Source organism: Balaenoptera borealis, assembly GCF_965194805.1.
Source record: "Balaenoptera borealis genome assembly, chromosome: 13".
NCBI lineage: Eukaryota > Metazoa > Chordata > Mammalia > Artiodactyla > Balaenopteridae > Balaenoptera > Balaenoptera borealis.
In genome coordinates this window covers 4068980-4093478 of record NC_138870.1, presented here as the reverse complement: position 1 = coordinate 4093478, position 24499 = coordinate 4068980, and the positions used below count along the sequence as shown (strand labels likewise).

Sequence of the window (24499 nt, the reverse complement as noted above, 5' to 3'; positions counted from 1 at the left end):
GACCGGTGCATGAAGGGTGGAGTGGGGAACTCCAGGCCAGCAGCCAGGAGAGGCGGGTGTGTCCAGGGCTGCTGGGAAGAGGAGGAAGAAGCTGTGAGTGATGGGAGTCCCCCTCAGCTTTGGGGAAGCATTTGTCAGAGGTCCTGAAGGGTCGGCTGCCTGCCCAGGCTTGACCCGGCCGTGACCACCTTATCTCTTCGCTCCTAGTATTTCTGCCTGTTGCTGGCGATCTTCCTTGTTGAGCTGGTGGCGGGGGTCCTGGCCCACGTGTACTACCAGAGGGTGAGTGAAGCGTCCTCCTTGTACTCTCCCCATCGGCTCCCCCAGGAGGGACAGCATGGGGAGGGGTGCATGGGCGTGGGGAGGCAGCGACATGCAGGTGGTCCTGGGCCTCGCCCGTCTGCATTGGACAAGGATGCCATGGTCAGGTACCCTGCCACTGGGTGCTCAGTGACTCAAGGGTGATATTCGGCTGGTAGAGACAGATGACTGCACTGTCCTTTCACGCCAGCGCCCATACGACTGATGGATGTCCTCAGGATAACGATTGTAAATATTTTGAATATCACCTCATAATCAAAATAAAAATCAACAGATACAGACAGCCCTCCATATTCATGGGTTCTGGGTCCACAGATTCAACCAATCGTAGATCAAAAATATTTGGAAAAAAAAATTCCAGAAAGTTCTAAAAGGCAAAACTTGAATCTGCCGTGCACAACTTTTTTTTTGGGGGGGGGGCTGGTGGGAGGGGGGCCGTGCTGCGTGGCTTGCGGGATCTTAGTTCCCCAACCAGGCATCGAACCCGGGCCCACGGTAGTGAAAGCGCCGTGCACAACTATTTACGTAGCATTTACACTGTATTTACAACTATTTACGCAGCGTTTACATTGCATTAGGTATTATCAGTAATCTAGAGATGACTCAAAGTGTACGGAAGGATGTGCGTAGGTTATATGCAGATACTGCGCCATCTCATTATGTACAAGGGCCTTGAGCAAACGCAGAAGAGCCGTGCTAGTCCTGGCACCCCCCCCAGGTACCGAGGGACGACTGGACTTAAAGGCACCCGGTGCCTAGCCTCACCCGCGCCCCCACCAGCCTTGAGCTCTGGGGCCCCACCTGTCTCCCAGCTCTGCCCATCACACTTCCCCTAACGCAGGTCCCCAGCCTTTGCAACACCATCTCTAGGGACCCCGCCTCCCGCCCGGGGTCCCAGGTCACTGTGTGGGAGGCCTCGGCCATAGCAACGTTCAAGTTCAAGGAGCTCTAGAGTAGTGGGAGCGGCCTTGGAGCGGGCCTGGCAGCGGGCCCGTGGGTGGTTCTGCTGATGCACCTTCCCTCTCCACCCTCCTTAGCTGAGCGAAGAGCTGAAGCAGCACTTGACCCGGACCCTGGCCGAGAACTACAGGCAGCCGGGCGCTGCGGAGATCACAGCCTCCGTAGACCGTCTACAGCAGGATGTAAGCACCTGCACGGTTCCTATGTGGGAGGCTGGCCAAGCGCAGGGAGGTCCCGCGGGGCAGCAGAGGAACCTGAGGAATCAGGCAGAAGGGAACAGCACGGACAGCAGGGAACAGCATGGCGGGTGCTGGGAATCCCGCGGGACTGTCCTCGTGTGCCACCTGCACAGGTCGCTTAGCCCCTCTGGCTTCAGTTTTGCCCCCCGTAACATGGGGATGACCAGGTACCTCCACGAGGGCTGCTGTGAGGCCTGAAAGCGGCGGGTCACGTAAAGCACTCGGCCACGAGCCCAGTACAGAGGAGGCGGTTAGCAAGGGGCCCCCCGTGGTCACCGTACGTGCATGAACACAGGCCCGTGGCGTATGTCGTCCACGTGAGCATCTCCGTCCCTCCTACTACGCGATAGTCAGTGACAAGCTTGGGAAAGCCAGGCGCTTCTGACTCAAGTTCAGGCCCAGGGCCTAGCTTCACTCTTGGCACACAGCAGGTGCCTAATAAATGCTTGTTAACTGGACTAAATGTACCTCCACCCCACACACCAGAGAGCCTCACAACAGCCGTGTTCTGTGGCCCCTACAGGGACTTGAGGCTCAGTCCCCCAACTCGGGGTGCAGGAAGTAAACCGTGTCCAGCTGTCCGGCTCCCCTGAGGCCCGGGCTGGCGCTCCCCACACCCCTTAGCCGTGTGGAAGACCCTGGTCTTGTTCAGCACTCACGCCGGCCCCTCTGCTCAGCGCTGAGCTGGCTGTGTGGTGGCCTCTGGGACACCTCTGTGTCCGGCAGGTCTAGGGGATCTGAGGCTTCGAGGCCTGGTTGGGGGGCATCTGAGCCTCTGGGAAGGCTGGGACCCTGTGCCGGTGGGGGAATGTCCTACCTCCCTGGATGACCAGGAAAGCACCCCCTGGTGGTTTGGTGCTGCCCTGGGCCTGCACGCAGTGGTACACAGCCCCACTCCCTGGGGGACCCGCTGGCGCCCATCTCCCCACATCTTCTCCCAGACCCTCCCTGCCCCAGGGACACCCAGCGCAGTCTCCTTAAAGGACGTGGCTGAACAAAAAAGGTGGTGATGGGCGTTCCTGCCACCGGCTCTCCACCCGCCTGAAGAGAAGGGCCCCGCAGAGCCAGGCTCCTGCTCAAAAGAGGGGAAGGGAGGAAATCTCGGAAGCAGAGAGGGACTGGATTGAGATCTGAAAGCTGTCCTGCGGCCCCGGAAGCGAGGGGCTCGGGGGCCCCGCCCCACCCCGGGCGTCTCCTCGCCTCCAGCCCCGTCTCTTGCTCCAGTTCAGATGCTGCGGAAGCAACAGCTCGGCCGACTGGCAGCACAGCACGTACATCCTGTCTCCAGAGGCCGAGGGCCGCCGGGTGCCCGACAGCTGCTGCAAGACCGTGGTGGCACGCTGCGGCCAGCGGGCACACCCCTCCAACATCTACAAGGTGGAGGTAAGTGCCCGTCCTGCCGGGGCGGGCAGGGGGCCCGGAAAGGCTCGAGATGGGCGGGGTGGAGATCATACTCACTCACTGGCCACGAGACGGCGGTGGGCCTTCCAAGGTCCCCACGAAGCCCGGGGGCGGCAGCCGCTCCTGGGAGATTCGGGGACATCGTGGCACGCCCCTGGGCCACCTGAGAAGTCCACGGGCACTTGAAAGGCTAGACCCGGCCCTTTAAGTATCTGGCCTCGCTGAGCTGGGTGGAGGTAGCGCCCCAGCCAGCCCTCCCTCCCCATCCTCACGCACTTCTGGGCCAAGGGGTGTGTGACCTGCCTTCCGTACCTTACAGGGAGGCTGCATCACCAAGCTGGAGCAGTTCCTGGCTGACCACCTGCTGCTCATGGGGGCGGTGGGCATCGGGGTGGCCTGCCTGCAGGTGAGTTGGAGCAGGGATTTGGGTGCGGGGGGCAGTGTCTGGAACTCTGAAGCCCTCTCTCGCTAGCTGAGGTCTCAGATCCTGGCCCTCTGCCCACCCTTGCCCTGCCTGCCCCCTCCTCCCCCATCCCTTCCTCTTCCCTCTGCAGCCAGGTTCACTCTCTTCCCCAGAAAACATGAAGGAAAATACCTGGGCCTTGGGGCCACCTTGAGCTTGTCAGGAACAGAGACCTGGGAGGAGTGGGAGTGTGGGCTCAGGTATGTGCATGCACTCTGTGTGTGCACGCGGGGGTGTGTGTGCACAGCCTGCTGGGGTCCGAGTGGGTCCATGGGTGTGTCTGCATGTACCTGGGTGTACATGGTCGGGGCCGGATGCACATATGTGTTTAGGCGTGCTGTGCATATGTGTATATTCTCAAGCATGGACACGCGCTCATTCCTCTCTGTGTGTGCGCGCGTGTGTGTGATGCACGTGTGCGTGCCCCTGGGGGTATGTACACCCAGCTCTGTGCTCTAAGGATAAGCGATGCCTTTTGCTCCGTTTCACCGCTCCACATCCCTCCCCCGGCCACCACCCAGGAGTCTAGTTGCGGGCGCAGCCTCAGTTCCTCATCTGTAAAAAGGAGCTGATCGTACCCAGCTGGGTGACTAGAGGGGACGGGCGTTGTGCACATAGATCACTCGGCTCACTGCTGAGCAGACAGCAGACGCTCAGAAAATGGTACCCACCACCGTTTTATCGTTTCTACGTGGGCACAGCGTCTCTCAACAGAGCCGAGTTGTCTCCTGGCCAGGCCACCTGCCCCCCTCACCCACACTCAGGTGCAGGCGCAGCGAGCCGGGGGCGGCAGGTGGGGGGCACTCACACGGCCCTTTCGCGCCCGCCCAGGCAGGCCTTCTGCCCGGCGCACTGACCCCCGGGGAGCCGCAAGCCGGAACCGGGGGTGGGGGGACGCTCTGCACTGCAGCTCCTGCTCCCCCGAGCTTCCCGGACACCTGTCGCCGACCTCAGGTGCTGGGGGCCTGCTCTGCGGACACTGGCCGGACCTGGGCCGCACTCTCCGTCTGTTTCCTCCTGACCTCTGATCTCAAAAGCGTGAAGCTGAAGATGAAGCAGTGAGGCCAAGGGCAGGGAGCGGGATGACCGCTGAGCGTGAGGTCAGGGTGGGACAAGTCCAGCTGTAGGAGTAACGCTGAGGAGGCCGGGTCACCAGGTCGAGGGCAGGTGCCCGCAGCCCCCCGTTGACCCCCACCAAGGGCGGCTCATCCTCCACAGCGCCCTGCGGCACTGTGCTCATGCCCCAGAGAGTGTCGCCGGGCCACCGCCGGGTCCCCATCCCTGGCCCATTTTCTCCGTCTATTCCGCTGCGGCGGCCGAGCCTCGGGCTCCAGCGCCCCCTGCCGGCTGGCTCTGGAGCTACCACCCAGCCTCGAGGAGGGGCTCAAACCAGGCCAGCCCCCCGGCTGCCATCCTCCACCAGGCACCCAGCGCCTTCCCCCGACCCGCCCAGCCTGGCGCTTTGGAGACCCCCAGGCCCAGGAGATACAAGGCCAAGAGGTCATGCCCCCTTGTCCTCAGGAACAGGGGGAAGTCTTGCCTGGAGTCAGAGGGCCCCCGTGGTAGACGGAGCCCCCTCTTCTGTGTGATCTGGGGGAGCCACCCTCCCTCCTGAGCCTCAGTTTCTTTACCTGGAAATTGGAGGAGTCTGATGTCTGCAAGCCTTTTTTAAGCAGCAGCGATCTCTCGTCCTGGAAATCTTGCACAGGAGCCCAGTTATTCAACATGAAGTCAGAGCTGATCCGATGGAAGGAAGCAGGAGTCGGGAGCTGAGCCTGGCGTGAGAGCCCTCAGGAAGCATTTGCCCTCCCGCGATTTTCCTACTTCCTGGGAAGGATCCCACCTCAGAGAGACGGAGGTGCTGCCGCTTCTTGGGACGTTAGGTAGATGTCTCATGAATACTCTGAAGACCAAGCAGGAAACACGAGGAACATAGCAAACCTGATTCCAGCCAGACATCGCGTGTGCCTCCAGGGCGTGTGGACCAGACACTGGTCTGCCTGCAGAGATGCTGGCGGGCTGGATGGCCAGGATGCAAGAGGGGGACGGGCCTCCTGGAGCCTCTGAGGGCTGCATGTTGAGGTCACCTGGCAAGCTTTAAAACGCCCCAGGCCTGGGCTGCACCCCAGAACAATTAAATAACGCCATCTGGGGCTGGCAGCCAGGCGGCAGTGTGCTTGTAAAGCTCCCTGGTGGGTCCAGCGTGCAGCCAGGAGGAGAAACGTGAGAAAGAGCCCTGGGGGCCTGGAAGTCAGCAGTGGGAGAGGTCAGGAGCTGGGGACAGGACTGCACCCTCCCGGTCCTTAACCCCCCAAGACAGTCCTGCGGGGGAGGGAGGGGCCGGAGGACAGACAGAAACAGGAAGGGGAATTTACAGGGAGCCCGATTGGACAACTTTTAAAGAACTGGAACCAGCCAGCAGTGTCCCTGAAGAGTGGAGAGCTCTGGCTGTAGGTTGGGACAGCGGTTGGGGGCTGGTGGGGACACTGAAGGACGGAGGTCCCGCACCTGCCAGGCTGTGCATTCTGGGGGTGCACCTGTCGCTTTCAGCAAGAGCTGGCAGGGCCCCTCCACCCTCCCGTCTTGGGTGACTCCGTACACTGGATTTCCAGACCCACAAGTGCCCCAAATCATAGGCTTGTAGTCCTGGAAAAACTCGAAGATTCTCTAGGCGGGTGTGTCAACCCTGGACACACAGTAGAATCAGGTTTAAAAACTACCACTGCTCAGGCCCCATCCCCACACATCCTGGCTGTTGGTCTGGGGTGAGACCTGTGCACGGGTGCTTTTTAAAATCCCTCCAGGTGATTCACGTGTGTGCTCGGGGCTGAGAACACGGCCCCACCTATTCACCTACATCTGGGGCACCCGGCCGGGACCCAGCTCCACCCTCGTGTCCCCTTCTGTGGGTGCGCTTTGGAGGCTGTCCACGCTGAGGTCACTTTGGAAGCTAATTGCCAGCGTATTCTGGCCAGGAAGCTTCTATCTAAAAAGGACATAGTGGCTCAGCACCTTTTCCGACTGTCCTCCTCACACACAGAATCCGGGAGCCTCCCTCTCAGGGGCAAGGTGGGCAGAGGAGGGGTAGGGCGAGCGCTCTTTGTCAGCTTTGTAACGGGAGCTGCTGTGTGCCAGGCGCCCTGCCCAGTGCCAGGCCACACCAGCCGGCAGGACGTGGTGCCCTCTCCTAGGGGCTCTCACTCAAGGGGAGGAGACACACAGAACACAGGAGCCACGCACAGTCACAGTGTGAGCCCTGGGGTTTGGGGAGCACACAGGAGGCCTGAACCATCATGGGCAGTCAGGGAAGGCTTCCTGGAGGAAGTGATATATAATTAAGCCTTGAAGGAGTTTGACAGAAAGAAGCAGAAGGGGGAAGCATGCCAGGGTGAGGGGACTGCACGTGCAAAGCCCTGGCTGGCTGGCTGGGGGGTGGGGGAGGTTTATCCTGAGGGCCCTGGGGAGCCTCTCACAGGCTCAGGGTGCAGAAGGGGCTGGGTGCTGTGGTGTTGGTCTTGTCATACTGGGTTTCAAAGAATCTCACTGGGAAGGCTCTGGACCTGTGAATGGTCTGGAGGTTTTCCTATTGATAGAGGGGAACTTGCTTGGGGCTCAGAGGTTATGACTGAATCCAAGTCACAGAACCCCAGATAGAAGCTAACCCACTCCCACTCCCACCCTGACATTCCCATAGCGTAGGATGGAAACATGAGCCCGGAAACCCACAGGACAGCGAGATTGGGATCTGCAGGTCATTTAAAGGGGAACTGAAAGATCTTATTGGAACGGCTTCTTGGACCTCCCTGGCCCATCCTTGATGCTTGTAATTACAGCCGGGTGCCGTCCCAGAAACCTCACAAGAGGCTAAAAGCATGCCGGCCTCCCTGTTAAAAAGCCTGCGTGTGGTAAACACCGCCTCCAGGCAGGCTGCCAGGAGAGGGCACCGCTCACCCGTGCCCCACGCAGGCTGAGCCCAGCAGCCTGTCCAGCCCACCCTCTGCCACCTCCTGCTCCTGCAGCCCCCTCGGCCTGTGTGTTCTCTGCTCACAGCCATCTATGCTGAGTCCTCCATGTCCTCTATCAGGAACGGGACACTGGGGGTCCCTCAAGGACTGGATAGTTTGGGCCCATTCCCCATCTGCATGCATCAGGGTGGTGTGTGTGTGCGTGCGTGTGCGTGTGAATGTGTGTGCACATCCTCGGCCCCTCTGCATGCATCGAAGTGGTGTGTGTGTATGTGTGCGTGTGCACATGTGTGTGTGTACACGTGTGTGTACATGTGCCCACGTGTTGATGAGCACATCGTCTGCCCCTCTGCATGCATCAGGGTGGGGTGTGTGTGTGTGTGTTTGGACACGCGCTGACGTCCACCTCGCCGTGCCTTCCCCGGGGGCACCCTGGGGACACATGTCATGTACAGAGTGCGTGTGCTGGACGCTCGGCCCTGCGGGTCCTCCCCGGCGTGAGCGCTGTGCCGTAGGGGACGCAGCCACGAGTCTGTGCCGGTCCAGCTGCTCCCATCTGGCCTCCCCTTGACAAGATGACCCCCCAGGACAAGTCATCAAACCATGAGGTGGGGACAGGGCAGAGGGCCTGCACGCCGCCTGGGTGGAATGACTGTGACAGCCACCCGCTTAAAGCCAGCGGGAGATGAGATAACCTCCTAAGCCGCCTTTGAGCCCATGGCTGTGAATCCCAGAGGTGGATTAGCTGCTCTTCGCACCAAAGCTGAAAGCTGAAAGCTGGGTTCCCAGGGGGTGAAACTCCCGCGTGGGGACAGAGGTGGGGGAGGAAGAGGGCACAGAAGGGCTCGACCTCTGCTCTCTCCTTGAGTCTCTCAAAGAAAAACTAGGGTCTGCCAGCCCCAGGCCGTCCTCATCAGCCTGCCCTCCTCCGTGTGCATCCAGAGGTACCCTGGAAAGATCAGGTCAGCAGCAGCCGCTGGGAGAGATGGGGTACTGTTTCCTGTATTTGGGAAACCCACCTGGACCCCTGTCCACGGCACAGTCATGGGCTGCCCTCCCAGGGTCCCCTCCTGCGGGCCAGGAGCCGGAAGCCAGCGGCGCCATCTTTATCAGGGCCACCGTCCCAGTCCTGGGCCTCCTTGGCCTGACACGGCCTCACCTCCTCGTCCTCAGTGCATCCTCGCGCGCGAGGGAGGAGAGGGAGAGGACGAAGGAGGAGGGAAACAGAGAACAAGGTGGGGAACAAAGGTCCTCACCCTCTGCGTTTAGAGATGGGCGAGTGAGACGTGGGAGGCAACTGCCCAGCACTGCCCGACTCCGGGCCGCTAGGAGACGGGACAGAGGGGCTGGCAGGCAGGCTGCCCGGGCCTGGGGTGGGTGCCGCGTCCCCAGCTGATTTACAAGGTGAGCTGGTGACGGTCCTGGGCCCTCCACTCAGAGCTTCAGTTTCCCCTCCTGCACGTCAGCCAGAGAATCGACTCCGGGGCCTTGTTTTTCTCTGGTATCTGAGAGCAGCAAGACGTAGACAGACTTTCCTCCAGAAAGGCTGCTTCAGCCAGCAACGAGGGAGTGGCGGTGTCACCGTTCGGAATCTAATAAAATCAGGCCATCTCCAGAGAAGATCTGGGACCACAGAGCCGCCGTGTGGGCGGGAAGCTTGTTAGACGTGCAGGCCCTCACCCAGGCCACAGAATTGTAATCTGCAGCATAACAAGGTCCCCGGGCGATCCGTGACCATTCAAGTGTGAGAAGTACCGCTCTTGGCTAGTGGTTCTCAAAGCGGTCCCCACCTCCACCCCCAGCACCACCTCGGAGCTTGTTAGAAATGCAGAGTCCCAGGCCCCACCCCAGACCCCGTGAGTCGGAACCTGCCCCTGATCAGGTCCCCAGGGGGCACTTGGGGGTGCGAAGCCCGGCTCCGGGGCGCCCTTGGCCGGCACACTAGCGAGCTCTGATTTCTCTGCCCCTCTGCTCTTTCCACCTGGCAGATCTGCGGGATGATTCTCACCTGCTGTTTGCACCGGAGGGTCCAGCTGCATTTTTACTAACGGCCGACCTTGTCCCCGTCGCACTGCCCCTCGCAAGTTCAGGGGCCCAAGTCCCATCGGCCAGGCCTGCGACGTCAGCATCAGCTGGCCTAGAAGCTCCCGGAAACAACCCCTACTCTGTGCCCAGCCCCTTGGGACCCACAAGTGCCTGAGACCATGGCCCCTGCAGCCCCCCACCCGGGCCGGGGACCCTCAGCCCCCTCCCTGCACTTCTGTGGGCTCACCGCCGGAACCCCCAGGCCGGGGACGGAGCCTGCTGGGAGACCACAGGCAGAGCCTCGCCGGGCATGGGCTCCCGTGGACCGCAGGGGGCTGGGCTCAGGCTGGGCTCCCTCCCTGCTCCTGAACCCTGAACCAGGGCTAGGAACCTTGACCCCTCTGGGAGGCTTACGTTGGGCCCGTGAGCTTCCCACCCGCGCTCAGCATCCTGCCTCGTGCCTCTGCTGGGTGCGCTTTTCTCCCCCCGGCCCGGGAAATGCATCGGGTGGGCAGGGAGGGTTGGCTCTGCCCCCAGAAGACCCAGCCTTCTGCCCACCACCATGCCTTCTCACCTGGAAGGGAGTGTTGGGTGGCCCGGTTCCTTCCTGCAGGGCCGGGGTTGGGCGGCGCAGATGGGGTGGAGCCGCCAGGGCCGGGGGCAGGGGCCTGCCTTGGGCCCCTCCCCGGGAGAGGTCCCCCTGGGGGACCTTGGCCCCAAGCCCCGTCTCTAGCCCTATGCCCGTCGGGGGTCTCCTGTCCATGGCTTGAATCTCAGGAAGCCCAGGTTTTTAAAACCATCTTCAGCTCTTAATGTTGGTGGGAGTAAAATCCTTCCTGATTAAACCAAATCACAGACCCTGCAAAGCTGGAGCCGCTGAGAAGGTGCAGCTCTGAGCAGACGGGATGCTCTGCCCGGAGCCTACTTCTCCTGGGCCCACACTCCCAGACCACCAGGCCGTCACCACGTGGCCTGCAGGAGCCCCACTGCTTCCCAGAGAGAATATAGCCCCTTCCTTAGCTTGTCATACTGGGGGTGAATCAGGGAATTTTCAGGAAGAACTTTCCCAGGTATGAGGGGAGAACTAAAAGAAAATCCTAGGAAATACAGAGCACAGGTGCTGGCAGTTTTCCAAAGAACACGTATCAATTCATGAGACCCCCATAGCCCGTCCCCCTCCACGTGGCCATTACAAGTGGGCAGAGATTCCCCCCGCCGGCCCTCGTGTCCCGGGTCCTGGAGTCCCCTCCTCCTCCTTCCCACCGCCGTGATGCTGAGGCCAAGGCCAGGAAAGGTCACACCTCGCCTCCCCAGTCTCTTGCGGGCCCAGCTCAGTCCCTGGTGAAGGGTGTTTTCTTTCCCATTCGGGGATCACTGCTGTCCCCAGCACAGCCCCAACTGTACCAAAACCGCACACTCCCCGAACAGGGGTTACCCACACAAGCAGGGGGCACAGCAGCCTCCCCGGGGTGGACTGCCCCTCCTGCCCTGGGATCCTCCGGGCGCTGTTAGGGCCCTGGGGTCACCGATGCCAGTTCATTAAAAGGGAGGCCAGCTTTCCAGCAACCCCAGACTGCACCAAAGCCAAAAAACATGGTGCTGCGATTATCTTTGCTGCCCTCCAACTTCCTGGGATGCGTGCATATCATCGAAAAATCACCGTAAGTCCCAAGATCTCTGCAGGGCTAGATGCAGGCTGACGTCACACTCTCCCGCCGGTACCGGGACCCCGGGCCACCCCGCTCCAGAGTGGCAGCATTTCTCCACGGGGACCAGTTCATTTGTCCCCGTCCCCAGATGCGGGGGGGGGCACTTTTTCACCCCAAAGCAAAGCGACTTCCATCGTAATTCAGAGAAGCTGGGGGCCCCAGGTTGCCCAGCGTGAAGCCAGAAGGAAGTAAATGCTTCGTCTTTTGTGACAGAAAGCGTTCATTCTATTTCATTCACTCTTCTGTCTAGAAAACTTGCTTAAGGTGGGCGGGGCTGGGGTCCGTGGGAGCACCTGGGCCAGCTGGGCTCGGGGGGGGGCCCAAGACGGGGGCACGGGGTGGGGGGGGGGTCTGCAGCCTGGGCGCGAGCCCCTCGCCTGGTGTGAACCCGACGGTCCCGTTCACTGTGTGAGCCCTCCATCCACCAGGGACGTCCCCGGGGGGGACCCACCTTGCAGGGGAGTCCACAGCCCTGCCCTCCTCCTGTGTCACGCCAGCATCTTGGTCGAGATTATTCTCTGAACGACCACGGGGCTGCCCTCCGATGGCCTGGGTATCAGTCAGGGGCTGGACCCGGTCTAGGCACGTCTGAGCACATCTGTCTTGTTGGGCCGGCATGTCTGCTCACCTGCACCATCACCGTGAGCGTGAGTATGCACGCGTGTCCGCACAAACGCTCAAGTGTGCCCGGGGGGCCGGCACCCCTGCAGGCCCCTCCCCACTGCACACGAGCAGCGCTGGGGGTGGTGGGTACTGCTGTCTACACAGGCTGGCAGTCAGCGGGGCCCTGGTCAGGTGGGTGAGCAGCAAGAAACCTTTGCGAAGCTGTCGCCCTCGGTGCCTGCCGGCGGGCCCGTCACCTGCCGCTCCTTCCCAGCTCCGAGGGCCAGGCTGTCAGGCTGCCGTGGGTGGGCTGCCGCGAGCTGGACCCTGGTTCCCTCCCTCCCCCAGCTGAGAATGGACAGGCTGTCGGTGGGGGCACAGGAAGCCCCGCTCGCCTCTCCCCCTGCATCCGTCACTGGCTGAAGATGACAACGCAGTGGCTGAAGATGGTGACGCAGTGACTGACGGCCAGCAGGGGGGGCCTGGGGGACCCTCTGGGTCAGGTCGGGGGGTGAAGAGGGCGGTCAGTAAAGCACGAGTCCAGCCCTGTCCGTCAGCAAGGTCCAGACTCTGTCCTTGCACTTTGTCGTCAGCCAGGCCAGCCAGAGCCAAGAGGGCTAATGTTCCCATTGGCACCGTTTCACGAGGTGGGAACGGTTTCCACCAGACTTTTCAAAAGCTGTAAGTATCCCTGAAAGTCCCTAACTGGGGTTTAGGGAACCCCAGGTTGGGGACCAGAGATCAAATTTCACATGCTTTCCCTGAGTTGCCAACCAGTAAGTAGGAAGGCTGAGTCCTTTTGGGAACTGGGTCTGTTGACAGAAGATATCTATTGAGACTATATTGGCCCTGCAGGAATTCAGTGCGGGAAGAGGGAGACAAACGACAAGGAGCTTCCTGATGCCATTGACCGGTGAGACGGCCTCGCCTGTCCACACGTTGGATCAGCCTGGCTGCAGACGTTGGGCGAGGCTGCTTCCCTGAGCTCTGCAGCCACCCGAAGAAAACTCTCTGGGTGGCAGCAGGCTCTACCCACCAGACCCACAGAGCACACTGGGGCCTGGCTACACCAGTCCCCCCCCTCTGCTCAGCATCAAGGGGCACTGAGGGCAGCGGGGCAGTGCTCGGGGGTGCCCCAGCTGCCATGTAAGCGCCTTGACAGGGAGAGCCCAGCAGCAGCTTCAGCCGGAGAGCCTGGCCCGGGCACGCCCGGTGGAGTGTTGTTATCCTTTTTGTTAGTTTAAGGAGACACACTAGTCCATCTCCATGACTGCGTTACACTCAGCAAAAACAAGATGGCTAAATCAATAGCCTCCAAGTCTTTGCCGAACACTTTAAGAAGGAGCCATTGCAATGCCAATATTTTTGTGTTCAAAGTGACATTCACTTAATCTGACTTCCCTCTGACTTCTGTGGATTATTGAATGCTGCTACTGGAGCAGCAGAGCAGAACAAGCCCCCCGGAGGGGGTGGGGGAAGCTTGCCCACCGAGCCCGCACATCTCCCGAGCTCTATCCCCCCTCCACACTCCATCCAGCTCCGCCCCCCAGATCACTCTCTAGCAACTCCAGTTTTCAGCCAGGGGGATGTTCTTCCTTGGGGTCCCACCTCTTGTTTGGGGACTCCTGAGGCCCCAGATTTGACCAGTTTCTTGCCAAGCACCTACTCTGGTTCAGAACAAGCTGGATGTCTTCTTTTTTTTTTAATTTATTTATTTTAATTTATTTATTTTTGGCTGTGTTGGGTCTTCATGGCTGCGCGTGGGCTTTCTCTAGTTCCAGCGAGCGGGGGCTACTCTTTGTTGCGGTGCGCGGGCTTCTCATTGCGGTGGCGTCTCTTGTTGCGGAGCACGGGCTCTAGGCACGCGGGCTTCAGTAGTTGTAGCACGCGGGCTTCAGTAGTTGTGGCACGCGGGCTCAGTAGTTGTGGCTCGCGGGCTCTAGAGCGCAGGCTCAGTAGGTGTGGCGCACGGGCTTAGTTGCTCCGCGGCATGTGGGATCTTCTCGGACCAGGGCTCGAACCCGTGTCCCCTGTATTGGCAGGCGGATTCTTAACCACTGCGCCACCAGGGAAGCCCTGGATGTCTTTACATAAGTGATTTTATTTAGTCCTCGCAGCAAATCTGTAAAATACGTATTGTCCGCATTTTGCAGATGATGAAACCAAGACAAGTTCAGTGAGAACGCGGTGCTCACACGGACGCCAACCACGTGCAGAGTGGGAGCCGAGCCCGGTCCTCCCGAACCAGTGCTCTCTCCACCCAGGCGTGGTACCTCTCTATGGGTGAAAGCTCAGGCGCGACCGACAGCCGATAAAACAGTTGTGGTCAGGAGGGATCTATAGTGCACACAAAGGCATTTCATGAGCTGTGACCCAACACCAACAAAAGGAGAGATTTAGTTACAGCCTGCAGCTCTGCCCATCCACCCCTGCACGCAAGCTCGCAGCCCGCGAGATCCACGCGGCCACCGTCTGGTTCCAGGAGTCCTCTCCTGTGGGGGAGGGGCTCGCGCTGGGGGGATGACAGGAAGGTTCCTTCTCCCCCCAGCAAATCTGGTCCATCACCAAGGCTTGTCGGTCCTCCCGCGGGTCCCTGTCATGTTTCCCCCATCCCGCTGGTAACTCCCTTCGTTCTCACGCTGTAGCCAGAGGGATGGCGCTCAAGGGCAGAGCTGAGCCGGTCCCACGGGCTTCAAACCTCTCAGCGGGCACCCACTGCTCTTAGCTTAAAGTTCAGACTCACCCACCGGCTCACAAGCTGCGACCCCTGCCCAGCCCCACTGGGGGCCTCTGATAACTTGTTCCCGGCCCCTCCCTCACACACTTACAGGACCCCAGGACTGGCCATCTGTGGCGGGTGGCAGACGCCGAGGTGGGAGCTGGCCTCTCGTGCGGCCAGCTCAGGCCGCCGGGACAGGCCCCCAACCCCAGAGACCCCTCCCCGCCCAGCAGATCTGTAGCCTGGGCCCGAGGAGGGGAGGAGAGGTCCTCGCCGTGCGCTGTGCGTGGACAAGGCAGGCTGGTCCCTCACACCAACCACCTCGTGAAAAACTCACAGTCGTGGCTCAGTGGACACAAACACCACAAAGAGACAGGCTGCTTGTGCTTTTGACACGTTATCAGTTTTTATTTAAAAACATGCTAAAAACATGGCGTTCCGTAAGCCAGGACCAGGATGAAGGTAGCGCACAGATATGGCATCGCAAGCAGAAAAGTGCATTGAAACCAGCACGCGTGCCCCCCGCTCGGCCATGCTGCCCCAGCGGGCAGGGTGTGGGCACAAGCCCCAGGCCTGGCCCTCGAGGGGCCCGGTCAGCGTGGCGAGGCGAGGACACGCCCTGGACTTGGCCTCACGGCGGCGGAGGGGGCATGGGAGAACGGGAACACAGGAGGCCGGCCCTGAAGGGCCGAGGGGCAGGGCGGGCCTCAGGTACGCGGCTCCCACTCCGTCCTGGCTGGGTCCCTGCTGTTAGCACCTCCACCAGCGGTGGGCAGGGGCCGGAGAGGCGCGGACATCGTTTCCATCCACCTGGACCACTCTTCGGCCACCAAAGCAAGGAGGGACGGCCATCTGGTCCAAGTCAAACCAGAACACCTGCATGAGGGTCTGGGGTGGGTCAGCGACCTTTCCAGCGTGAGAGGCCACGACGCAGGCCCACGCTGGAGGGGTGAGAGGAGAGGGCCTCCAGCAGGGGAACAGGGGTCGGCACCTGCTGGGGTCCCCAAGGGCCGTGCTCAGCCCTGCTGGCTCACCTCCCTTGCGAGACGGCTGCAGAGAGAGGCCGAGTGGAGACAGGCACTCCCCTGACGTCTGCAGGACCTTGGCCTTGGGAGTCAACTCTGTATACTACCTGCATCAGACCCCACTGAGCTAACTGTGACCTTGGCAGGGGAGTCGCCAGGGAGGGGTTTCACTCAGGTAGTGCTGCCCACGAGAGCAGGGTCGGGAGAAACTGAGAAGGTGCTGGGCCCCATCACGGACATCACACGGCACGCCTTCTGTGCGGGGTGGGGACCGCTCTGAACGATGGGCGAGGGGCTGGGAGGAGCCCCCCCGCCGCCGTGCGCGGAGCCCGCCGCCCGGTGTGGACTCGCCAAATGACGGAACAGCCAAGCACAGGGTCAGGCGAGAAGGTAGTTTTGGGGACTGTGGACAAGGCTCTGTGGACAGACGGACGGGGCAGGGGCTGGCGGGAGGAGGGAGCCGGAGGCAAGAGCCCCAGGGCCGAAGGACGCCCCTTAAGCTCCAGAAACGTAAGATGCCAGCGAGGCCATACACCCCCAAGGTGCTAGGCTTTTGCTGTTGATTTTAACAAAAATTTTACATTGCATTGATAGGCATAAACAACCCCCCCAAGACAAACCCATTATGCAGCAGTCCCACTGTGCCACTCGAATGCTTGTTTGTGGAGGGTCCCTCGCAGTGGAATGGTGGTGCATCCGCTCTGGGCTCTGCAGACCTGGGCTCCCGGGAGGTGGCCGAAGCTCCTTCCCAGGAAGGCAGGGCCAGAGGGTGGGAAGGGCCGGTCCCCTGTGGCCTCCACCCACAGCCCTGCCCACAGGCTTTCCCATGATCACGCCCACTCCCGTCTCAGGAGGTGCTCTCTACTCTGCCCAACTCGCTGAGACCACCCTACTCTCCGCTCCCCCGCACCCAAAAGCTCGACTCTTGAACACACCAAAAGTTCTGTACTCCTGGTCCCAACCGTCTTGTACTTAAGGGGAGAAGGGGGCTGCTGGCTGAGTGGCCAGGTCTCAGCTCTCGGAACAGACAGGTGGAGGCTGGGGAGGAGACAGGGCCCCCCGGGAGGTCAGGGCACCCATCCAAACAGTGCAGAACAAAGGCAGCGCCCAGGCGAGGCCCACCTGGGGAAGTACCAGCTGGTGGGGAACCTTTCCAAGCTCAGCCCCGTGGATTCTTGACTTATTTTTTTAACTGCACAACTTGCTTAGACCAGCATGAACCCTAGTGGGGGCACCTCGCTGCGGGCGGATGCCCCCCAACTGTCCACCTCCAGGCCCTGACTCAGGCTGCTTTGTCCTGGAGCTACTGTAACAGGATCCCGTCTGACCTCTCTTGGGTCTTCGGTACTCTTCCTTGGGGTCACAGAGGACGTGATCACCAGTCACCCCAGCATCCATGAACCCCAAGGAAGGAGGTGAGGGTCCTGGGACCCGGGTGGACATCCCTCCCTCCCTCCCAGCAGGGAGTCAGCAGCCGAGTGACTCTGGCTGGACCGATCACGGCTCCGCCCTCCCTCTGGTGGTCGTGGGTCCTCTGCTGCTGTCTGAGCAGCTCCACGGAAGGACCGCTTCCCCTTCCAGAAGCAATGTGAGAGAGTGAGCAGCATCTGAACTAGAGAGGTATTTGTCCATGAGTTTCTAGCAGGAATGTCTGTGAAATTAACGGGTTTGCAGAACCTGTCGCGGGAATGCCCGCAGGGGTGGAAGGGAGCCTCCCGGGCCCACAGAGGGCAGGAGGGAGGAAGAATGGAAAAAGAGCTGCTCAGCAGTGACGCATAAGGACCCACGACCGCTCGGCCTCGTTCCCAGCAAAGCACCCGCGCCCCCAGAGGACCCCCGGCCCTGGCCTCTAACGCGGCCTGGGCCCCGGCAAACGCTGCACCCTGCAGGCCTCGGCCCCGTGCGGCCTCCTGTGCCCCCCTCTCCCCTGCCTCTCCCAGGCTCCCTGCTCCCCCTCCCTCAGTGCATCTTGGCGAGAGCCTCCTGAGTGTGCACAGCGGTCTGTCCTGACAGAAACCGGGCGGACACGCCCTGTCCCCGCCTGTCCCCACCCTCAGAAAGAAAATCAAACCATTACAGAAATCAACACAGTAAAAAGTTATAAATCAGAAAGCTAACCCTAAACTTATCCAAGAGATAGTATTCCTGAATAATCGTAATCAGAGTAAAATAAAATAGAAAAGCTACACTGTAAGGTATAAAAAGCCTGGGCGAGATGTTTCCAGGGGCCCGGCCGGGAGACGGTCCGCCCCGCCCGCGTCCGCGCACCCGCTCTCCGGGTGGCCAGGGGCACCGGGGCCTCCGCCAGGCAGTCTCCACCGGGAGGGAGCCCTGCGCCTCCCGCCCCACGCCACGCGGGGACAAAGTGTGAGCGGAGGAAGGACAGGGCAGAAGCGCACCGGTGCCGGGGGGCTCCCAGAGCACACCCCCCGCCCACCCTGTCTTCTTTGGCAAATGCACAGGAATCCGGGCGCCCCGGCACCCCAAGGTCTCTGCGCCTTCTCCTCCCTGGCCTCCGCCCGCCGAGAAGGCTGCAGCGGGTGGCGGGGAAGGCGGGCCGGGGCGGCGGGCGCAGGGGTCAGCGGTCTGGAGGGTGCGGGCAGGCAACACAAGCTGAAGGCCTCTCCCCTGGCACAGTGTCCGCGGGGCCGGGGCGTTCGGCCGGCCTGCTCAGGCATCGTATTTTTTCCCAGTCCGGTGGATGTGCTGGAAGAGGGTCATGGAGAAGGCCATGCCCAGAATCTGAAAGACACGGGGAAGGGGCCTCAGATGGGGGCCACGGGCACCCAGAGCGCGCGAGGCAGCCCCCTGCAGGATGCAGATGCTGGCGGAGTGAGGACAATGCAGGAAAGAGGAGGCCACACGCGGGGACCTCGGCCGCTCGGACTGTCCGTGCGGGACGTCACCGAGCTCCGAGGCCCAGAAACCTGCTGTTTCAGAGCGCTGCGGTGAGGACAGGACCTGACCCTAAGTGGCAGCCGACGGGGAGCTGGGGGCGTGGGGGGGAGCGGCAGGACACTGACAGCCCCCCACCTCACTTCCGCGGGGTCCTGGGGTACACGGCGTGGCGTCTGACCGCTGCTGCGTTGGGAGGACGTTACCACTCATCTGGGTCCCCTCAGCCCCCCGATCCCGAGCAGAGCAGAAGTTGCAGGAAGCCAGCCTGCAGCCTCCTGGGCACCGGCACTCGCCGCGCATCGTGCGGCCAGAGACACCGTACTTCCCGCGGCACTCACACTCAAGGTCTGCCCGAGACCTTGGAGACCGAGGGGCCCAGCCTGGCCCCGGCGTCCTGGTCCAGGCAGCCCTGAGCCAAGCCCCACTCTTGGCACCGGAGAGACCCTTGCTCCCGCGAGCCCGTCTTCCGTCAGAGCCCTGAGCAGGGACAGTGGCTTGTCCGCTAAGCTCGGAGGCTCGCAGATAAGCAGACACGGTCAGGCCCGCGGGGTCTAGGGAAGAAAGGGGACTTCGTGCAGGATGCTCATCTTCCTGTGGACGGACCAGTCAGGGTCAGGTGGTCACCAGGGGTAGGAGTTACACACAAGTGGGCAAGGAGGGAGCCCATAATGCTCCCCGAGAAAGGCCGGGGGCTCCTGCTCTCACCACGTCAGCCTTCTCTTCAAGGAGGGAGCCGGGGGCCCCTCCGAGTCCCCCTCCGTCACCCACGCTGGGCCTTGCGCAGCACGGCCGCCCGCGAAACACTGGCTAAGGGCAGCGAGCCCTTTCCGAGCACCTCCCCTGTGCGACGTTTCGGGTATTAAACTCATGTAACGCTAAGAAGTGGCCCATGATCACGCCCACTACACAGATGTGTAAACGACGGCACAGCAGCTAAGCCACTTGCCAGATCACACGTATCCCACGGGATGGGACAGACCCCGCGGAGGCCGCCTGTAGGCCTTGCTCACGATTGATGCCTGAGGACTCACCGCCGTTCAGTTCAGTCACAGGGTAAACGTCCCCATGCTGTGGGGACAGGCATGTCACAAGCAAACCCATGGGGGCTTCCTGCGATGCCAGCACAGGCCCAAGGCTCAGAGGGATGTGACAGTGACACAGCAGCGCCCTGCGGGCTCGCGCAGGCCCCGGGGGAGCAGGCCGGGCGGGGGGGGGGGCGGGGCCGCCTCTCCCTCGGGCTTTCGGGCTGGGCTGCGTGAGGCTGGACGGCCCCCTTACCTGCATGGTCAGGATGCACATCCCCACCGTGCCCAGCACGTGCTTATTGTCATCAAACCACGTCTTCACCTTTTCGTAGCAGCCCTGCGGAGCGAGGACCAGAGCTTCAGGCGCTGGCGTGACCGTGGGGCCCTCGCCCGGCCCCTACCTCGCTGCGCCTCTGCCCCTGCCCCCAGCCCCGGTCCTCTTGCCTTCGGGCATCTCCCCCAGGGGTTCCGCCTACAAGGCCCCGCCGCACAGCCCCAGACCCCATTCCCCCTGACCTCCGACGCCCCCAGATGTGGGCCCAGATCCCCCACTTCCCACCTGCCTTCTGGCTTCAGGCCTGTGCGTCCCCGCCCGTTCCACATTGGTGGCCCGGGCCACCGTCCCCAGGCTGTCCACCGCACGGATCCCTGGGGTGGGGTGGGGTGCAGCCTCACCGTCCTCCACACGGGGGCGCTGCTGTTGCGCCCACAGCCCTGGGAGTTCTCCATGCAGCAGCGGTCGGGAACCGTGTTCTCCCCCAGCACCGGGTACCAGTCTGTGTAGTCGGTGACACCACAGCACCGCATCTGTGGGGGGAGGGGCACGGGGTCAGACGGGCCACACCCGGCGTCCCCCTTGGGCTTCCCCTGCCACCCAGCCCCCACGGGAGCTGCCGCCTGGAGTTCAGCCTTCTCGTCCCTTCTTAGGGCCTCAGCCGGGCCCAGGGGAGGAAGTGATCGCTCCTTCCTGGAGGCTGGATGGGGAGAAGGCAATGCCGCCTGCCCTCTGAGCTGGGCGCTGGGCGCTGGGCGCTGGGCAGGGCGCTCAGCCCTCCGCTCGCCCACCAGCCCCCTGGCTCTTGGCTCTGTGGATCGTCCCAAGCTGGCTGTAGCACCCAGCCCGCTGGGGCTGTGCTGACTCGTTTCCTCTTAGAACAGAGCCTCCTGAGTCATGACAAGGGAGGCAACCCTGTTGCTAAAATAAGTTGTCGTTCGTGCCAAAGCTTCAGAAAGGAAGGGCTTGGACGAGGTGCCCTCTCGATCATCCGTCCTTCCCAGCTCCCTGGGCCCCGCAGCTGCAGGCCACGTCCAGGCCCTGCTTGCCGTCCTCCCCGACCCCCCCACCCCTCTGCGGCTGCCGCACGGCGTCTGACCCAGAGAGCCGGGGTGCCCAGCCTGGTCCCAGAGTCTGAGGCCCAGGCCCCGCCCCCCTGCCCAGCACGACCCCGCACCTCGGCCTGGATGATGTTCCAGGCGTTCTTAAGCCCCACGTTGTTCTCCGAGTTGTACAGCAGCAGGCCTTCCTTCAGGTCCTTCCTGGCGTTCTCGTTCACCTGACAGGTGAGGGCAGACTCAGGTCGGGGGAGAGCAGGAGGCCGCCCTGCTCCCCAGCTCTCCCAGGTCGGCCAGGACAGCTGGCCACAGCTCTCCCGGGCTGGGGAGGCCCGCTGGGGACGGGGCGGTGACCCTGGAGAGCCGAGCTCTTCGGGCCAGAGCTGTGACACGGAGGCGGGGACAGCCCAAGCCCCTCAGCTGCCCTGGTCCCAGGACCAGCCCCGCACAGGCCACCCTGCCCCCAGGCCACGACACCCCCCAACGCTGCCCCTGTCGGGACACACCCTGGGAACCGCAGGGTGCAGATCAGCCATCCCGAGTGTGGGTCCACCTCTGCTTTGTCTGTGAAGTTGCAAAATAACATCTACCTCTGGGATTGTTGTGAGAGTTAAAGGAAAGGACTCCCATAAAGAACTGAGAACAAGGCTGGCCCGCAGGGATCTCTCAGCATTATTCGTGCCTCCTTTTCAGGGATGCAAAGGAACTACCGTTACAAATGCTAAGAGTGCCTCTCCCTCTTAGTGAGGCCCGGGCACCTCTTTCAGGACCAAGGAGAAGATGGTAACACGGTTCCGGGTACAACACACCCAAAGGGCCCACCGAGCCCGAAGCCCGCGCTTGGCCAATCGCTCCTGGTGGTCCCAGAAGAAGTTCCCCAACTTTGCAGGGAACTGTCCAGCCTGGCGGGGTCACCAGGGGTCCCCGCTCCACCCTCCTGAACCCCCGGTGCAGCCTGGGAGCAGCTGTCTGTCCCCAAAGGTCTCTGGACGTAGAAGCAGAGCTGCCTCCACTGTGAGCCCGACTCACTGTCCCCTGGAAGCCCCCCCTGTGCTACCAGTAGGTTACCCTCCTATCACCCAGCCCAGACACCTAGTGAGCTCTGCACCCCTTCCCCACAGCTGTGTTTGAATACTCCCAGTGACGGGGAGCTCTCTGTGCCAGAGGCCGTCCGTGGCATCCCTGGGTCATTAGAGGACTCCACTTCCTAAGACTACACAGGGTAATAAGCCCCCCACCAAAACCTCTCCTCTAGGCCCTTCTTAGCGCTCCTCTCCTCACAAGTACGAACTGTCACTGCTTTTCCTCCGGCTTCCCAGACCCACCCCCAGGGGCGATGAAATTCCATACGCCCCCTCCCTTCCTGGAAGGCTTACCTTGTCCATGTAGACAAAGAAGAGGGTAATTAATATCAGCTCCGCCAGGAGGATGACCAACAGGACGATGAAAAACTGCAAAGAGAAGGTCCAGGCGTGGGCACGCGGTAGGGCTCACGGCTGGGGACGGGGTGCAAACGGGGTGTCAGGGGACAGGTAACACCTAGACCGGATTTCCCAGGTATGGGAGAGGCCACGGCTCCCGAGGACTCCCAGATGGGGAGGGGAGGGACATAAGGCAGACACCAGTCAAGGAGTGGGAGGGGCACCTAGGGCAGGGGTAGCCCATCATGAGGAAGAGGGGTGGGGTCAGGCAAAGACCATTCTAGGAGCTACTTCTCCGGGCTCAGGCTGGGCACCCAGTGGGCTCAGTGGCTCAAATGCAGGGCGATCCAGCGTTCAGAGGGCTGGGGGTCTGGGGTCCAACTTACACTCAGGAGGAGGCACCTGTTCTCCTTGATGGCCCCCAGGCAGCCGAGGAAGCCCGTCACCATGACGATGGTGCCTATGGCGATGACGAGGTTGGCTGCAGACAGCGATGGGAAGCTGGGGGAGAAGGTGGCAAAATTGCCTTGGGACACGGAGAGCCAAATGCCCACTCCAAGCAGTCCACAGCCACAGAGCTGGAGAGAAAGGGAAGCCTGTTAGCCCGGCACTGCTCTGGTATCCGTCTCCACAGGACTCAAAGGACTGCGTTTCCCTCCACTGCCCCCACTGCCCCCGGCCCCAACCATGAGACACGGACCGGCTACAGCTGGGTGGTGTGAGCTGCACAAAGCCCCCAGCCTCTCCGCGTCAAACGGCATGGCACCAGCTTCTCGAAGCTCGGAGGGTCACGTCAATGAGGACAAATTAAACAAGGCACAGGGAAAGCATGTAACAAGTACGGAAGGTCCTAGCTGCACGTGCATGGCCATGGGGGTCCCACTCAGCAGAGGAGGGCCTGGCGCTCAGGAAGGAGGCGGGGAGGGGCCACGTGGTCATGGAAGCAAGTGAGGGGTTTGGGAGGGAACCGCTGAGCCAGTTTCTCAGAGCCAGACCCTGCGGTGACTGGGTCCTGCTGCCCTGACCGGAAGGGCCACTTGCCCATGGTCCTCAGGAGCTGGAAGAACAAATTTCACGCAGATGGAAATAGGAAGGGGCTCCCTGGCCTGGCTGAGGGGCTGGCCGACGTGCAGGGCATGGGTCCCCCGTGGCCTCACCATCCATCCCAGGGAGCGGCCGCCGCCCCCGGCTGGAACCCACTCTGCCCCACGGCACCCCCAGGGCTGTGATGCCCGGGGCTGCAGTTTCCCATCCCCTGGGCTGCAGCTGTCCACGGCAGGCTTGTTTTACACTCCGTAAGCTGACTCTCCCCCCACTCCCTCCAGGGCCTCAAGGATGTCTGCGGGGTCTGAGGAGCTAGTCAATCGGTCGACAGGTATTTACCGAGTACCTACAGCACAGAGGAGCCACAGCCGCCGCGTTAGGGACCTGCCTTCCCAGGGCCTCTGCTCGGACCAGATGGGAGCCAGGGAAGGGCAGCACCCACCCCAGGCCGTGTGCACGGGGGCCAAGTAAGTGGCACAGAGTTCAGGTGCCAGGTGGAGGGGGCAGCCCCTCAGGCACGTGGACGGGGCAGGTGGGGAATGAGACACTACCAACCCCCTTCTGGACCGTTGTGAGACTTGAAAAGAAAGAAGGCCCGTGAAGAGGGTGACCAGGGCCAGGCGCCGGCCTCCGGGAGACAGGTCCCGAGCCGGGCGCCATGCTGCGCCCCCCAGGATGCAAGCCCGTCTCTGCTCTCGAGCTGCCCCCGCTCCGGGGAGCGGACACGTGGCAGTGAGGGCCAGGCGGCCACGAGCAGGTGGAGAGCGGGAAGACCAGGCACCGGCAGAGGCTGCCCAAGGAGACGACTTCCTCTCTCATCTGCTCCACAAACCGGAATGGAGCGCCTGCTCGTCAAAGCCGGGCCCTGCTCTGAGCACGGGGCGACGGTGGCAACGGCGCCGGCAGAGACCCACCCTGGGGAAGAGGGGACACACAGGCAAGCACACGACAGAACTCCAGGTGCCGTGAAGAAAAACAGTCAGGATGAGAAGGAGTGCGGGGGCAGGGGGCAGGGAAGGCCCTCGGGAAGGTGGCGCTTGAGGAGGAACCCACAAGAGGGGAAGTAAATAAGCACGCGAATAAGCGGGGGAAGAATGTTCTAGAGGAAACAGCAGTGCAAAGCCCTGGGTGGGGGGAGCCTGGCCCGCCGGGGGCCGGAGGTGACAGGGGGACAGTGGTGGGGGACCGGCGGGTGGGACGTGGCAGGCATCGGGAAAGAAAATGGTGGTGTTCTTGATGGGATGGGGAGCCCGGGAGCAGGACAGGGACGCGATCTGTGATTTCAGCAGGTCACTCCGGCTGCTGTGTGGAGAATAGGGCATCGGAGGGCAAAGTGCGGCGGGCGAGCC

General features: G+C 62.1%; 2 protein-coding genes across 6 annotated transcripts in view; one reads left to right on the top strand and one right to left on the bottom strand.

Moving 5' to 3' along the window:
- Positions 1-11299, top strand: part of TSPAN11 (tetraspanin 11) — a 64149-nt gene extending 52850 nt beyond the window's left edge. For all 4 annotated transcript variants that reach the window (XM_082350150.1, XM_082350149.1, XM_082350151.1 and 1 more), the window contains 5 exons: positions 208-282; positions 1359-1463; positions 2745-2903; positions 3241-3327; positions 9338-11299. In XM_082350150.1, coding sequence (XP_082206276.1) covers positions 208-282; positions 1359-1463; positions 2745-2903; positions 3241-3327; positions 9338-9397 — 486 coding nt within the window. In that variant the 3' untranslated portion in view covers positions 9398-11299. The remainder of the gene's footprint in view (positions 1-207; positions 283-1358; positions 1464-2744; positions 2904-3240; positions 3328-9337) is intronic.
- Positions 11300-14786: 3487 nt separating this feature from the next.
- Positions 14787-24499, bottom strand: part of TSPAN9 (tetraspanin 9) — a 181195-nt gene continuing 171482 nt past the window's right edge. For both annotated transcript variants that reach the window (XM_082350147.1, XM_082350146.1), the window contains 6 exons: positions 22493-22684; positions 22062-22136; positions 20805-20906; positions 20029-20160; positions 19607-19690; positions 14787-18172 (listed from right to left, as the gene is read on the bottom strand). In XM_082350147.1, coding sequence (XP_082206273.1) covers positions 18101-18172; positions 19607-19690; positions 20029-20160; positions 20805-20906; positions 22062-22136; positions 22493-22684 — 657 coding nt within the window. In that variant the 3' untranslated portion in view covers positions 14787-18100. The remainder of the gene's footprint in view (positions 18173-19606; positions 19691-20028; positions 20161-20804; positions 20907-22061; positions 22137-22492; positions 22685-24499) is intronic.